Genomic DNA, 13058 nt, shown 5'->3' on the forward strand with positions numbered 1-13058 from the left:
AATAAAGGCGGGTGTGATATAAAAATATAGAGGTAAATCTATAAATATCAACAATAATTTATAAAGTGATAAAATAATTACTAAAAACTAAAAGCCTTTAACACACTTCCGTACACTGAGGGAAGGGTCGGCCATCTTCTCTCTATGGAAAATCCAGAGAGAGATTAAAACAGAAAGGGTAAAAAATTTTTCTCTCCTTTCAAAAGAGTTTCTTTTGAAGATCGTATTGTTTGAGAATAATCCAACACAGCGAAAGCCATAAAACCATGAAAAAAGTACTTCACCAATTAGTTGAAAACTTTGAGGTTAAGCGCGAGCGGAATCAATGTTGTAGTTTCACTCGACAGAGAAGAACTGAATTCCTGGGGAAATATATGCGGTACCTGGCCGGCAGTCGGCGCTAGTGGTCACACCCAGCAACCACCACGGCGATCGCTCGCGATTTTTTTTAATCTGTCGACCGTCAGAGACGTAAGCTACATATATATCCACCGGCTAAGTTAAATATTTAAAAAGTTGAAGCATTGGAATGCAGAGGTTACTACCCTCGCGCGAGCACCCATAGGGCGTCGTGTATAAAGAAAGGGCGTGTGAAAACCACTATTCACAGGTCGTCTTCCATTTAGAATATTCCTTCGTCAATGTATACAAGAGGGGTGTGCCGTTACAGCGGTCTCCACCGCATCAACCTGGACCACCCCACCAACGCCACCTGACATCCTTCTGTATTGTATTCAAACCAGGGCTTGGAAGGATCGGGGTGGGAACAAACAGGGAAGGGTTTCACCGGGCGACACAGGTCTCTCCCCAGAAATAGATTTTCCCTTCGTCAAAATCCCTTTTCTGGGTCAACCTGTGTTCACCGGTGAAAAGATACAAGAGAATGCCTTCCAAGCTCAAACAAAACAATTAAATAAAGGTAAAAGGAAAAAACATCATAAATACATGTAAAAAGATTTACTAAATCAAAAGTGGAACAGGGTTCCGCACATCTTAACACTAGGTAATATGAAAATATAAACTGTAAACATGTGTAAGTATGCTTGAAAAAATAGTATATACACTATAAAAAAACAAAAGTTAACAAAACGATGAACACAATTCAGGATTGACATTCTAAATTAGAGAATGATGCAGGGTAGCTGCATCTGTTCCACCGAGGTGAGAGGCATCGTGGTGAGAGGGGCAGGTAGAAGGGAGAAGGAGAGGATGATGGGACGAAAAATGAAAATTAAGAGGAAATTTTAATCTGGAGAGATGAGACCCCCAGCTGCTATAGTAGAAAATTTTAGGGCCTGTATGTTTTTTAGATAGTGGCGTTTAAAGACCATAGGAGATTTCCAACCTGTATACTTTTCAAGATCATCAAAATTCATGTTTTGGAAATAATTAAATGAGGTGGCTACTGCCCGAATATCTTGTGCATGAGGAAAGGATTCCGGGTTAGCCTGTTTGATGAAGTAGAGTATTTGCTGTCTAATACCTTGAATGGAGATAGTACCTCCCTGCTCTCTAATAAACAAAGGACCGGAGGAATGTGTGGTGGATCTAGCTAAAAAGGCCCTAAGAGTCACTACTGGACATAGAGAAGTATCTTGTGGAAGGGGGATAATCTTCCAAGGAGACCATCTGTTTTGAAGGTCTTAATTTTTAGCTAGGAAACTTCTATCCGGGGAGAGCAGTACTTCTCCTGACGGGAGGAAATCTAGGTTCTCAGGATTACGGAAGAGAGCTGCTAATTCTGAAATTCTGGCACCTGAGGCCATGGCTGTGAGAAATAAGGTTTTCCTAAGTAGGGAAATGTACGAGCAGGATTCATTATTGGTATCTGACGCCAGTTTCAAAACGTCGTTTAGAAACCATGACACCTTTTGTGGACGGATAGAAGGTCTAAGCCGTGCACAAGCTTTAGGGATAGATGAAAAATAAGAATCTGCTAAATTAATCTTGAAGCCAATCTGAAAAATCTTTTTCAGTGCCGACTTAATCATAGTGATAGTACTAGCGGCTAGGCCTTTTCCGAACAGTTCTAAAAATGAAATGGCCAAATTTGGGGTCATCTGAAGAATGTCTAAATTCTTTAAAAAGTCCGCCAATTTCTTAACAGCCGAATCATATTGCCTAAGAGTTGAGTCCCTTTTGTCAGATTCAATGAATAGGACATTGTCCGGATCGATATTTGCATCTTTATGGTTCAAATTTCATGAAGTCCACAAAGTTAGGGTTTGGACTATTCTTAAGGAAGCTGACACAGTCTGTGTTTGGACTACCTGTGTCAACTTCGGGTGCGGGATACGCTTGGGACGGAGTTTCAGCTCTAATAGGAGCGGAAACCAGTTGCTTTTGGGCCAGTTGGGTGTTACTAACGCTACTGTTCCTTTGAAGGATCGTAGTTTGTGTAATACCTTCATCAGAAGATTCACTGGGGGGAACAGATAAATCTTCTGCCAGAGGTTCCAGTCTAGAGTTAATGCGTCCATGGCAAAGGCCTGAGGGTACAGGTTGAGGGCTATGTAGCAAGGGAGCTTGCGATTGAAGCTTGTTGCAAACAGATCTACCTGGAGATCCGGAACTAGTCTGGATATCCACCGGAACGAATTCATGTCTAGGGACCATTCCGATTCTAGTGGTTTGGTCCTGGATAGGGCATCCGCTATAACGTTTCTTACTCCTGCCAGATGCGTAGCTGACAGGAACCAATTCCTTTTCACTGCCAAGGTGAAAATCGTAACTAGGACATGATTCAATTTGGGTGATTTGGATCCCCCCCTGTTTATGCAGTGGACTACCACTGAATTGTCTGAGACTATCCTCACATGACTTATCTTGTGATGAGATAACCGTTTCAGGGTTAGAAATACTGCCATCGCTTCCAACACATTCATATGAAATTGTTTCATACTGGGGCACCAGGACCCCTGGAACATCTGGTGTTGGGAGTAGCCCCCCCAACCACTGAGTGACGCGTTTGTATGAATCGTCACTTGGGGAGCAAGAATCCAGGTTGCAAGGTACCTATGGCTTAACCAATGTGAAGTCCGTGTTCTTGCTAAAAGAGTGAACTTCACTGACTCTCAACTATGGTAGACTTACTCAGAAAGTCTCCAAAGTTAGGCCTTAAAAAGAAACCAAGGGTAAAGGGTCGGATCTGTCACTACCGCGAAACTCCAGAAACGAACCCTAAATTCCAGGCTGGTGCATCTTGCTGATGCCTCCAAATCCTCTCAAATGATCTGAGAAGACCTATAAGGTCTCTATTTGATAGATCCAATCTTCTGCGTCTGAAGACAGCTGCCCGCATACTCCTGTACCATTTGATGGCCGAGGAGGAAAGAATATGTGTTTTCTTCTAAGGTCTAAGAAAAAAAAATATACCACTTGTGTTAGAGTTACCTAATGAAGAGCCGGCTCTAGCTCTACACCACTCCATAAAACACTCTAATTGGGTTGGAAAACCTTGAGGCAAATGTCCTTTGTACAAGCGAAAGCCTCAGCTGTCTCCTTCAAACAACCCTCTAGATCTTAGGGGTTTTCCGAAATACTGGAGGCAGCTAGGCCTAAAGCTTGAAGGTTAAACATAAAACGTTCGTGATCCTGACACGGGGAAAAGGACTAAAGACATGCTTCCAGCATGCACCCAGCATGGTCCCAGCATGAGTCCAGTATGGTTCCAGCATGCTGCCTACACCCAACATGCCGTGAGAGAGAAGAGGGATCTAGAACCGCCTCCCAAAACTTGTCCATATCGGTCGCAAGAAACCGATATTAAAGCTAGGCTTGTTGAAAAGAAGCATCAACAACGTGAACCTCATGCTGTGAGGTTAAGACCTGATCGTGTGTAATCAGCGAGTGTTCAAAAAACTTAAAGCCAAAGCTTGACACGAGGGAGCGTTAGCTGCGAAACCAGAGAGACGCGAAGGAAAGACAATATTCTGTTTATACTGCTGTGAGAAAGACTTAACTGTATGCGTCTAGCATGAGACCATAATGTCGCATGTGCTTGCATTGCCGTAAGGTGTCAGCGTGCCGTATGCGTTCACCTTGTCGTGTGGAAACAGCGCTGTGTGTGAACCCCCCTTGCTGTAAATCTACAGCGTGCTGCGTGGAGGCAACAGCATCTCGACCGGTCATTGACGGAAAGAAGGAACTGATTGCAGAGAGTTGTCCCGTGTAGGATGCGTCCGCATGAGTGAGTCACGCGTCCCGCAGACCGCAAAAATGGGACAACTGGTTGAAAGGATCAACTTAGGCTGTCAGCGTCCAACATATGACCAGACTGGTGTCTGCGTCTGTTACTGCGTGAGGGAAAGACCAGAACTTGCGTCTGTGTCTGTGAGACGTCTGCCGTAAGAGAGAGACCAGACTTCTACCAGCACCCGCTCTAACGTTTCTCGTAACACGAGCATATCTCTGCGAGAAAGCGTTACTAAGCATAGGAGAACTATGCCTTCTGACACTGGTCGGAAAACCATTTCTTTGATCTCTGGTAGTCCTTAGACTCTTTTGGAGATAATTTTTTCCCCCCGAGAATCGTATACGCTAAACACAGATGAAATAGACCTCTTTTAGCTCAGACCAAATCTACACTCGCGGGGTAGCGAGTGCGCCAACCCAAGCATGGGCAAAGGCCGGGAGAGAACATCAACCGTAGTCCTGAGAGCGACCTGGGAGAGTGCCTAAGACATTTCAAGCGCGCCTTGCGCGAATTGAACGTATCCAATGCTGTGAGATACCGTCAACAGTAGTCGCTAGACCTCAGAAGAAAGTAATAGAGCTTTCCCCAAACTGGGGGTGGGAAAGAAGTGTGAACAGAAGCAGACTGAGCACCTTTTCCCCAGAAGAACTATGTCTTACACGATTCTGGTGCCGACACGTCGCCTTCTTCCGAAAAGAAAAAACTTCCAGCGAACGTTAGATACTGCAGGATAAGAAAACATACGACTCCTGAAAGGTCTAGGACAAATTGATTGGTGACTACCAAGTCTAGGTTTTGCGACCTTCGATGAGGGCAAAGCCTTTCCTCCCTGAAAGTGAGTTAGAATCCAGAGGTAGAGCTAGGATTGTATGTGACTTGTCTGATTTCCGCTTCTATCGCAGAAGAAAAAACATACTCGATTGCTTCCTGTTTAAGCATCAAACACGTTTGCTGCGAAGGAAAATTCTGTTCGCGTGCATACATGACGAGTAACTTCCTAGTCTGGAAGACAGGGAAACCGTAGACAGTCATTCTCGTCAGGGAACTGCATTCTAATATGCAGAAAACAGTTATAAGATCCATGATACCATAGCGATGACGAACTGATCGCTTCAAGACATTCCAAAGTGGAGAAAACTCTTGGACTGCGTCAACAATATCGCTCGGCGGAACAGACGTTTAATGCACAAGGTCCTCGAAGAACCTCAGCCTACCGACCTTCCTTCTCCCAAGGGATGGAACGTAAGGAAGAGATATAGGACTAGGGGCAAGGTGAACACGAACAAACACCTCCTCCAGAGCACTGTGCTATGTTTACGAGTCACTACCAAGAGCGGTTTAAAAGCATAATACCTTAAATCATAAAAGATCTGCCCGTGGTGGGAGATATACTTTTACGTTCTATTCTCATAAAAGGCCTTAATGCCCTTTCTGTTGTTGCAGCTTCAAGTGCTGTATCAATCTCTATAGTAAGGTCGTTATTTTCCTGAGAATGATTTACCCTGTAATGTTAATTTATTAATTTATTTTACCATTAATTTACTAGGCCAACGTTCCCTAAAGGAGCCCTTTAGGTTAAAGCATCTTGCTTTCCCAACTAGGGTTGTAGCTGGCTTGTAATAATAATAAAATAAAATAACTAGAGACACCATCAACTCAACTAGCGAAAACTCTGAAGTCGGAACGAGGAGCAGCAGGTAAAAAATATGAGGGAAACTCCTTTAGAAAAATTCTCATGAGTTTCTGAAAGTTATTCCCTTCCTTTTACAATCTCTATCCTAGGAAGAGAAGTCTAGATTCTTAGGAATCCACTCCTTATGATTCTGAATTCAGACCTCAATACTTAGAGGTTTTAATTCTAGTTCTCACAACCAAGAGTTAGAGCCGGCCTTGGTCCGAGAATATAAAATCTTTCTAGTTAAGATTTATTTCTTAATATAGCGCCTGGAGCAACAATAACTTAACACTAGACGTTCATGGTCACGTAGACATCAAAGTGTATTGTCATAGGTAGCGAAGCGTCCACCCGGACGCTACCTGGACGCTCCACCCCGACGCTGAAGCGTCCACAGATGCTGAAGCGCCCACACAGCCGTTGAAGCGTCCACACTGGCGCTGAAGCGTCCATACTGACGTTGAAGTGTCCATCCTGACACTGAAAGCGTCCACACAGACGCTGAAGCATCCACACCGACGCTGAAGCGTCCACACTGACGTGGCGCTTCGCTCCATTCCGTCGACGTTCCGTTTCCGTTGCCGCACCGTTCCGATGACGCTATGCCGGCTCTGCTGCCTGGCAAACGTCAGCGAGTCTGTATAGACTGATACTAGGTGCTATGAGCAGTAAGTTTGCGTTGAGCAGGTAAACGAAGTAAAGCATCCACTTTCCCCCACCATTGAACATTGCGGTTGGTAGGCCGCCTGTGCGACAACAAGACCTCACCGTTAAAGACACGACGCCTGTGCGACCGTGTCAAAGACCGGAATCGAGACATCCAACCGCACTGTTAACGGCAGGCTGAAAAGACTGCATAAACGAAGATAGATGCTGTTTCATGCCTAACAACAAAGATCAAGGATCAACCTTAGGCGAAACGTATTCAGCATTAACTGCGTCGAACCATAGCGCTTGCCACTGTCGAGAGACGAAACCCATCAGGTGGCGGTGGCGGCATTGCGTCTGCGCCGCATGAAACGTAACACACGCAGAACGAATCTAATTTTGTTTTCAGCTTAGCGCCTTTGAAAACACTAATACCTCGCTTTATATATCGCGAGGGTGAGCGTTCTGGTGATCGACAGAAAACGCTCGAGAGGACTTCAGTTCGGGTCTTAAAAGACTGTAACGCCTGGTTACCCTCTCGATTCCTTTCGCCGTTTGACTTAACTTCTCCCCTGGGTCCGGGAGCTCGACAGAGGTCTGTGGCTAGGATAACGACAGGTCCGAATAGAAGCACTCTCCACTAAATAAAATTCACTGCACAATTTATCACTAAAAAATTTGCCCTTTACTCTTTGGCACAAAGATAGTTTCATAATCACCTGAAAACCAAAGAATACACTCTCTCAAGGGAAACGAACTCCGTAAGGAAAGACTGATAATTCTGTTACTGGACAATTGTTTGAATGGAACTACAAAAGTACCGAATCCCATATAAATGTAACAAAATATTAAATATCAAATATCAAATATTACCTTAGTAGGTATAACATTTATAAAATAAAATAAACCCTTAAATTAAGGAATTCCAATAAGAGATGAATCATCACTCGTATCATTTGGAACATTTACCCTTAATATAGAAACGATCTTAGTATCCCATTACGGAAAAAACGATAAATAGAATCGTGCACTACATCGATTCGTATAAACATTAAGTGAAAATTAACTTCCTTTAATTTCTGACTAAGGAAAAAAACTGACAGGAACAATTAATTTCAAAATAAAAAATTCCTTTTATATAGTACAACTAAAAAACTTGAGAAGTAAGAAGAATGTACTACTGTATTCATAAAAAATCTCTACGAAATATCGTAATATTGTAACAATACTGATAAATGCGTAACAACTGAACGCTAGTTAATCTTAGCAAACAGATTGAAGATTACTTTAAGAAAACTATTAAAAGGATAAAATTTTCTTAGATTAATAATCCTTTAATTAAATCTATAACTTAATATTTCAAACGAAAATATTCACTTATAATTCTTTGTAAAAGAAAGACGGACTTATAGCCTACGACATAAGGCTGTGACGTCATCAATGGACGAAAAGTTTACCTTTCGTCCTATGCTTTCGTGAGGTTTAAAAAATGTCGATAAACCTTTTAAACTTACCTTTTAAGTTATAAATACGTGATCACATTCAAATAAAAGAAAAAAGGCGAAAGCCTAAACTCAAAAAACGTTAATACATCACCAAATAACGTCCAAACAGAGTAAAAAGCGAGAAAGAATTTCCAAAAGAGCCGACGGCCATGTCGGCAGGGAAAATCTGAATTGGTTGGGTATAGTTCTACCTGTGGTACCGCGAGGGCACTGGGGTATACCTGGCATATCTGCGCTAGGTGCGCAAGAGATTTTGAATTTCCTGCCGGGGCGTCCAGGGACTTGGCCATTATATAACCAGCGGGTAAGTTTTATATCTAAAATAGTGGTTTTCACACGACCTTTCTTTATACACGACGCCCTATGGGTGCTCGCGCGAGGGTAGTAACCTCTGCATTCCAATGCTTTAACATTCTCTGGTATATTTGGAATATATTTATATCAGAAAAGTGACTAGAAGGACCTTTTCACCGGCGAACACAGGTCGACCCAGAAAAAGCAATAACAAAATCGATTAGAGAGAATAACAACATACCTTTTTCAAATTAGTTTTCACAGGCTTGGCCTTGGTCTTTGCTTTGAGGGCAGCCCCACTTCCAGCCTTCCTGTAAATTGGGTTCCCTGACTTTAAGGGATTACCTTTATTTACATGTATCTTGTTCTTGCCCATGATGAGTCCTGCAAGCAGTCAAAAAATAATCAATACAGAACCGTACAAAACTTTGCACGGTATGATTTCAGAGTCCACAATTTTTAACACCTTTATCTGTATGCTAATAATGAAATTTATGTGTACTGTAATCATTTGGCCGATATCAAAATTGGAGAGGAAATGATGATCGGACCAATGCAAAAATCTATAAGATTTTTTTTAAGAACACAAACAATTCAAAAATACGTTGGTTGTTTGTTATCATGTTTGTTCCAAAATAAATATAGTCTACTGGTCCCTTGAACAACCAATTTGCCAAAACACATTTGTTGGTTTAATTTGCTGTTAGAGACCAGAGACGAAAGATATTTTTTAATTAAAAGAAAATTCATTAAATTACAAACCAAAACCTACATAAAATTAATTCAAGTACTTAACTTCACTCACTATAATATAAATATAAACTACACATTTTTTAAACAATTTGTATTTTTCCTAGGTATACAAAAGTGAGTCATTTAATTGGGTTACTTCTGGAAAAAGTATAATTACAGACAGTTGAAGAATTATTGAAGGTCTGGCAGCCTAGTATGGCTGTCCCATCCTCTCTCATACCACATAGGTTGGTATGACATTGATCGTGGCTGATCACTCGCTCTAATTTTGGTCAGGACTTGCGGTGAAAATAAATATTAAATGAATCAGGTTTGTATAGCTAGGAAAAATACAAATTACTTAAAAAATTTATAGTTTGTTCCTATAAAGATACAAACTGAGTCATTTCATTAGAGAGTTTTCCTTAGGTGGGAGAAGTTCCCTAAAGAGAAAAGGGTATCCTCCTGGCCCACAACCAGGAATATCCGTGTCCAGACCTAATAAAAGACACAGCATATTTGCATGTAGAAGGGTCACGGGCCAACAAGAAGGTTTAATCATGAAGAAATGCCATAGGCCATTATACAATTAAAGGATTTGCTGAAACAAATGTTCAAATACACTACCCATACAGGTACACTTACCTACATATGCGTCCAATCAACATTGTTACTCCCAAGGGAGGGAGGCAAAGAAGAGAAGGAAGGGCAAACATTCAACTCTCATACAAAAGCAGTTTGTAACTGACTGAAACACAATAATATATGTCCTGCAGGTGTTGGTCCTCTACATCAACTGTTGAATGGCTACAACAGGTCCAACAGAAAGAGTGTCTAGGGACCTATGGGTGCAATCCTCAAGGTGGTGAAAAGTAAGGATGACCTGCCTTTTCCAAACCCCTGCTCTAAGTACCTGATGAACAGAATAGTTTTTACGGAAGGACATGGTTGCAGCAATACCACAAATATCATATGCTTTGGGAGGGGTCCCAGTAGGCGCATCTCCAACACATTTATGCGATCCCATGATTATCTTGTGTAAGCAAAAAGATTGTGTTTTTGGTCACTTTTTCGTACAACCTGTACTTACTAAAAGGTTGGGAGTAGCAGGACAACAGCTACGGGTTTAATTTAAATGGAGGTGAACCGTTCTTACAAGTCATAGTAGCAGACTGACCATATCATCAGTTACCTCTTTGATTGACGAAATGGAGGAGTCAAAACGATGATCATTCACAGCTACATTCCGAGTCCTAGCTACAAAATAGTACAAATGAGAACGACAGTTCTCTCCACCCTTTGGAGTATGATACAAAATAAGAGAGCCATGAAGCTCACTGACCCTCTTGAATGACGCTAGGGCAAGGAGGAAGCCAGTCTTAAGCATGAGGTCTCTATCTGATGCCTAACTAAGAGGTTTATATGGTGCCATTTTCAAGGACTGTAAAACCTTAACCACAATCCAAGTTGGGGGCTTGATTTCCCATGGCTGACAGGACTATTCAAAACTCTTCTTCAAGGCCGAGAGTTTCCACAAAGAGGAGAGATCAATTCCCTTCAGTTTAAAGACCTGGCTGAGGGATAGCCTTTCACTGCTGTGATTGAAAGAAGATTTTCCTTCCACAGGCAAAGTAAAAAGTCTGCTAACAGTGGAAAAGTGGCCTTGAGTGGAGCAGTGTTCCATTGATGACACAAATCACATAATCAGAACCCTTTTGCCTGGTAGACCGCTGCAGAAGACTTGTGGAGGTATCCGGAATGCTGCTTTGCAGTTGGTCTACAAAAACCCTTCTTTCAGAGAAGATGCTTGATAACCTCCAACCGTAAAGAGATAGGCCCTCCAGTGCTGTGTGGAACCTTTTCAAGTGAAGTTGTTGAAGAAGAGTTGGCCAATTTGGAAGTTCTCTTGGAACTCTTTAAGCAGACCTAGAAGGCCATGGTAATACTCCATTTGAGGCAACCTAGGTGCTCTAGCTTTACTCTGAGGACTTTTGACATTCTGATCTTATTCAAGACCTAGCATGTTAGACAGAATGAGGGAAAGGTGTAAACATCCATCACATCTTAGCTGTGTTGGAAGGCAACTTTCATCACTGCTGGTTGGTCTGAAACTGGGGAACAATAGACCTTTAGTTTAGAGTAGCAAACCCTACACTCGTCACAAGACGAGTCTTCTTCGCAAGGTCGGACACACAGAATATGGGTCAGTCCCAACCAATGTCATGAAGGTCCCACAATGGCGACCCTCGTTACCAGGGCATGGGAGCATCAATGAAGAAGCACAATCACACCTGAAAAACAGAAAGATGAGCGTGAAGCAACAATTCTTCATTGTTCGTCATTGTCTATGGGCTAAACTTTGAGGAGGAGAGAGTGGAGACAACTGCTACCTACCAGTCAAAAAGAAAAAGTGACAACATCACTGTTGTGTGAATATATGTATAGGCTGCTAGTACCCCTAGCCACTCCCTACTCAGTGTCTGGGTAGAGTTGCCACCTAACACCAAAAGTCTAATTGGCTACCTTCCAGCTTTGCCAAAAGAATTTCCATAACAAATAACGTAAGGTTTGTTAGTTTAGTGAACAATCAGGAGCTAAATCCCCACTAGATGATTCAAAGACCATTCTGAACCAAATATCATCCCTAGTGAGCTAAGATTGTCTACGAACACATTCTTCTTTCCCAGGATGAAGTGGGCTGTGAGGAGAACAGCATTCACTAACATCAAATAATGCATCCCTACTGCCAAATAGCAAAGGAGGGGAGACATGAAGCCTCCTTGTTTGGTGATGTACTGTAGGTCACTACAGTTGCGTTGTTGCTCATCAACAATACTAAGTGACCCTTGATAGTTTCTGTGAAGGGGAGTAATGCTAGATACGTCACTTTCATTTCCAGGTACTGTAGATGATGTGGAAACACTCGACTTCCTATGTCCAGAGGCCCGAGATCTGATCCGTTTAAAGATGTGCTCCCAACCCTAAGCAGGATGCATCTGAGAATAGGAGGAAGTCTGGAGGGAAGACTCAACTATTATTATTACTATTGTGGCGGGATGTTGCAACAACAAAACCAACACCCTTGATCACTCTAACAAAGAATATTCTCAACAATACAAACTTTCCCCTTACGTTATCAGCAGCTGGACACAGACAGAGGGGTAATAAAAATAAAACACAGCCTTACTAACTATATTCCCTAACACTAAAGCCCATCAGAAAAAAACAAACCAAATTCAAAATATACAGTACAGGTAGTTCAATAGTACCATAATAACGCTTACTCAAAAATCCTTATACTAAAGCCATAACAGACAATACAGAAAAACTTAACATACAAAATAAATAAAACAGCCACAGGGGTGTATGTATGATAGCGGCCACCTGTATATATTATTATGTCTAACTTAGGACCCGGCAGTGTACAGGGGGTCGCAGGGGGGCATTAGTCCCGCCGTTAGGTAAGTAGGTGAGGACACAGCTTGTAGGTTGGGTTAGGGGGGAAAGTTTAGGTTAGTTGATGTCCATTTTCAATCAATGCGAGAGGAACTGGCCGCTGATATACAAATGCTCCTAGCCACATTTAAAGATCTGCACACATACCACGGATTGTTTCCATGAAAAGCTAAAGGGAATACACACGGTTCGTTAAATTAGGATTGTGTGAATAAAAAATAGCTTAATGGTCGTATCTATGAATGGTGATAGGGTAAAGGTAAAGTTGTCTGGTTTCAGTTCCAGTCTCATCCAAATAAATACAAACCAGAACATTAGCCTGGCAAGTCCCACTCCCCATTGTGGTGCCAAGCACAACAGTATCCTACCCAATAAACAGGTTAAGAGCATTTGTAGTTTGTTCAGACAGAATCTAAAACCATTTTTACAAGATAAACAGACACAAGAACACCACCTAACCTAAAGTTCCTCATCTAACCTAACCTAGAAGCCCTATTCATAAGCGCGAGCTGACGTCATCGATCACGTGACCGCTAGCACGGGAATCAAGCGA

At 42.1% G+C, this 13058-nt stretch overlaps 1 protein-coding gene across 1 annotated transcript in view; it reads right to left on the reverse strand.

The window, feature by feature from the left end:
- Positions 1–13058, reverse strand: part of LOC137630835 (ribosomal biogenesis factor-like) — a 29808-nt gene that overhangs the window by 15393 nt on the left and 1357 nt on the right. Inside the window, exon 2 of the mRNA XM_068362380.1 lies at positions 8559–8701. Within this exon, the coding sequence (XP_068218481.1) occupies positions 8559–8693 (135 nt within the window). The 5' untranslated portion in view covers positions 8694–8701. The remainder of the gene's footprint in view (positions 1–8558; positions 8702–13058) is intronic.

Source organism: Palaemon carinicauda, chromosome 39 (assembly GCF_036898095.1).
Source record: "Palaemon carinicauda isolate YSFRI2023 chromosome 39, ASM3689809v2, whole genome shotgun sequence".
Lineage (NCBI taxonomy): Eukaryota > Metazoa > Arthropoda > Malacostraca > Decapoda > Palaemonidae > Palaemon > Palaemon carinicauda.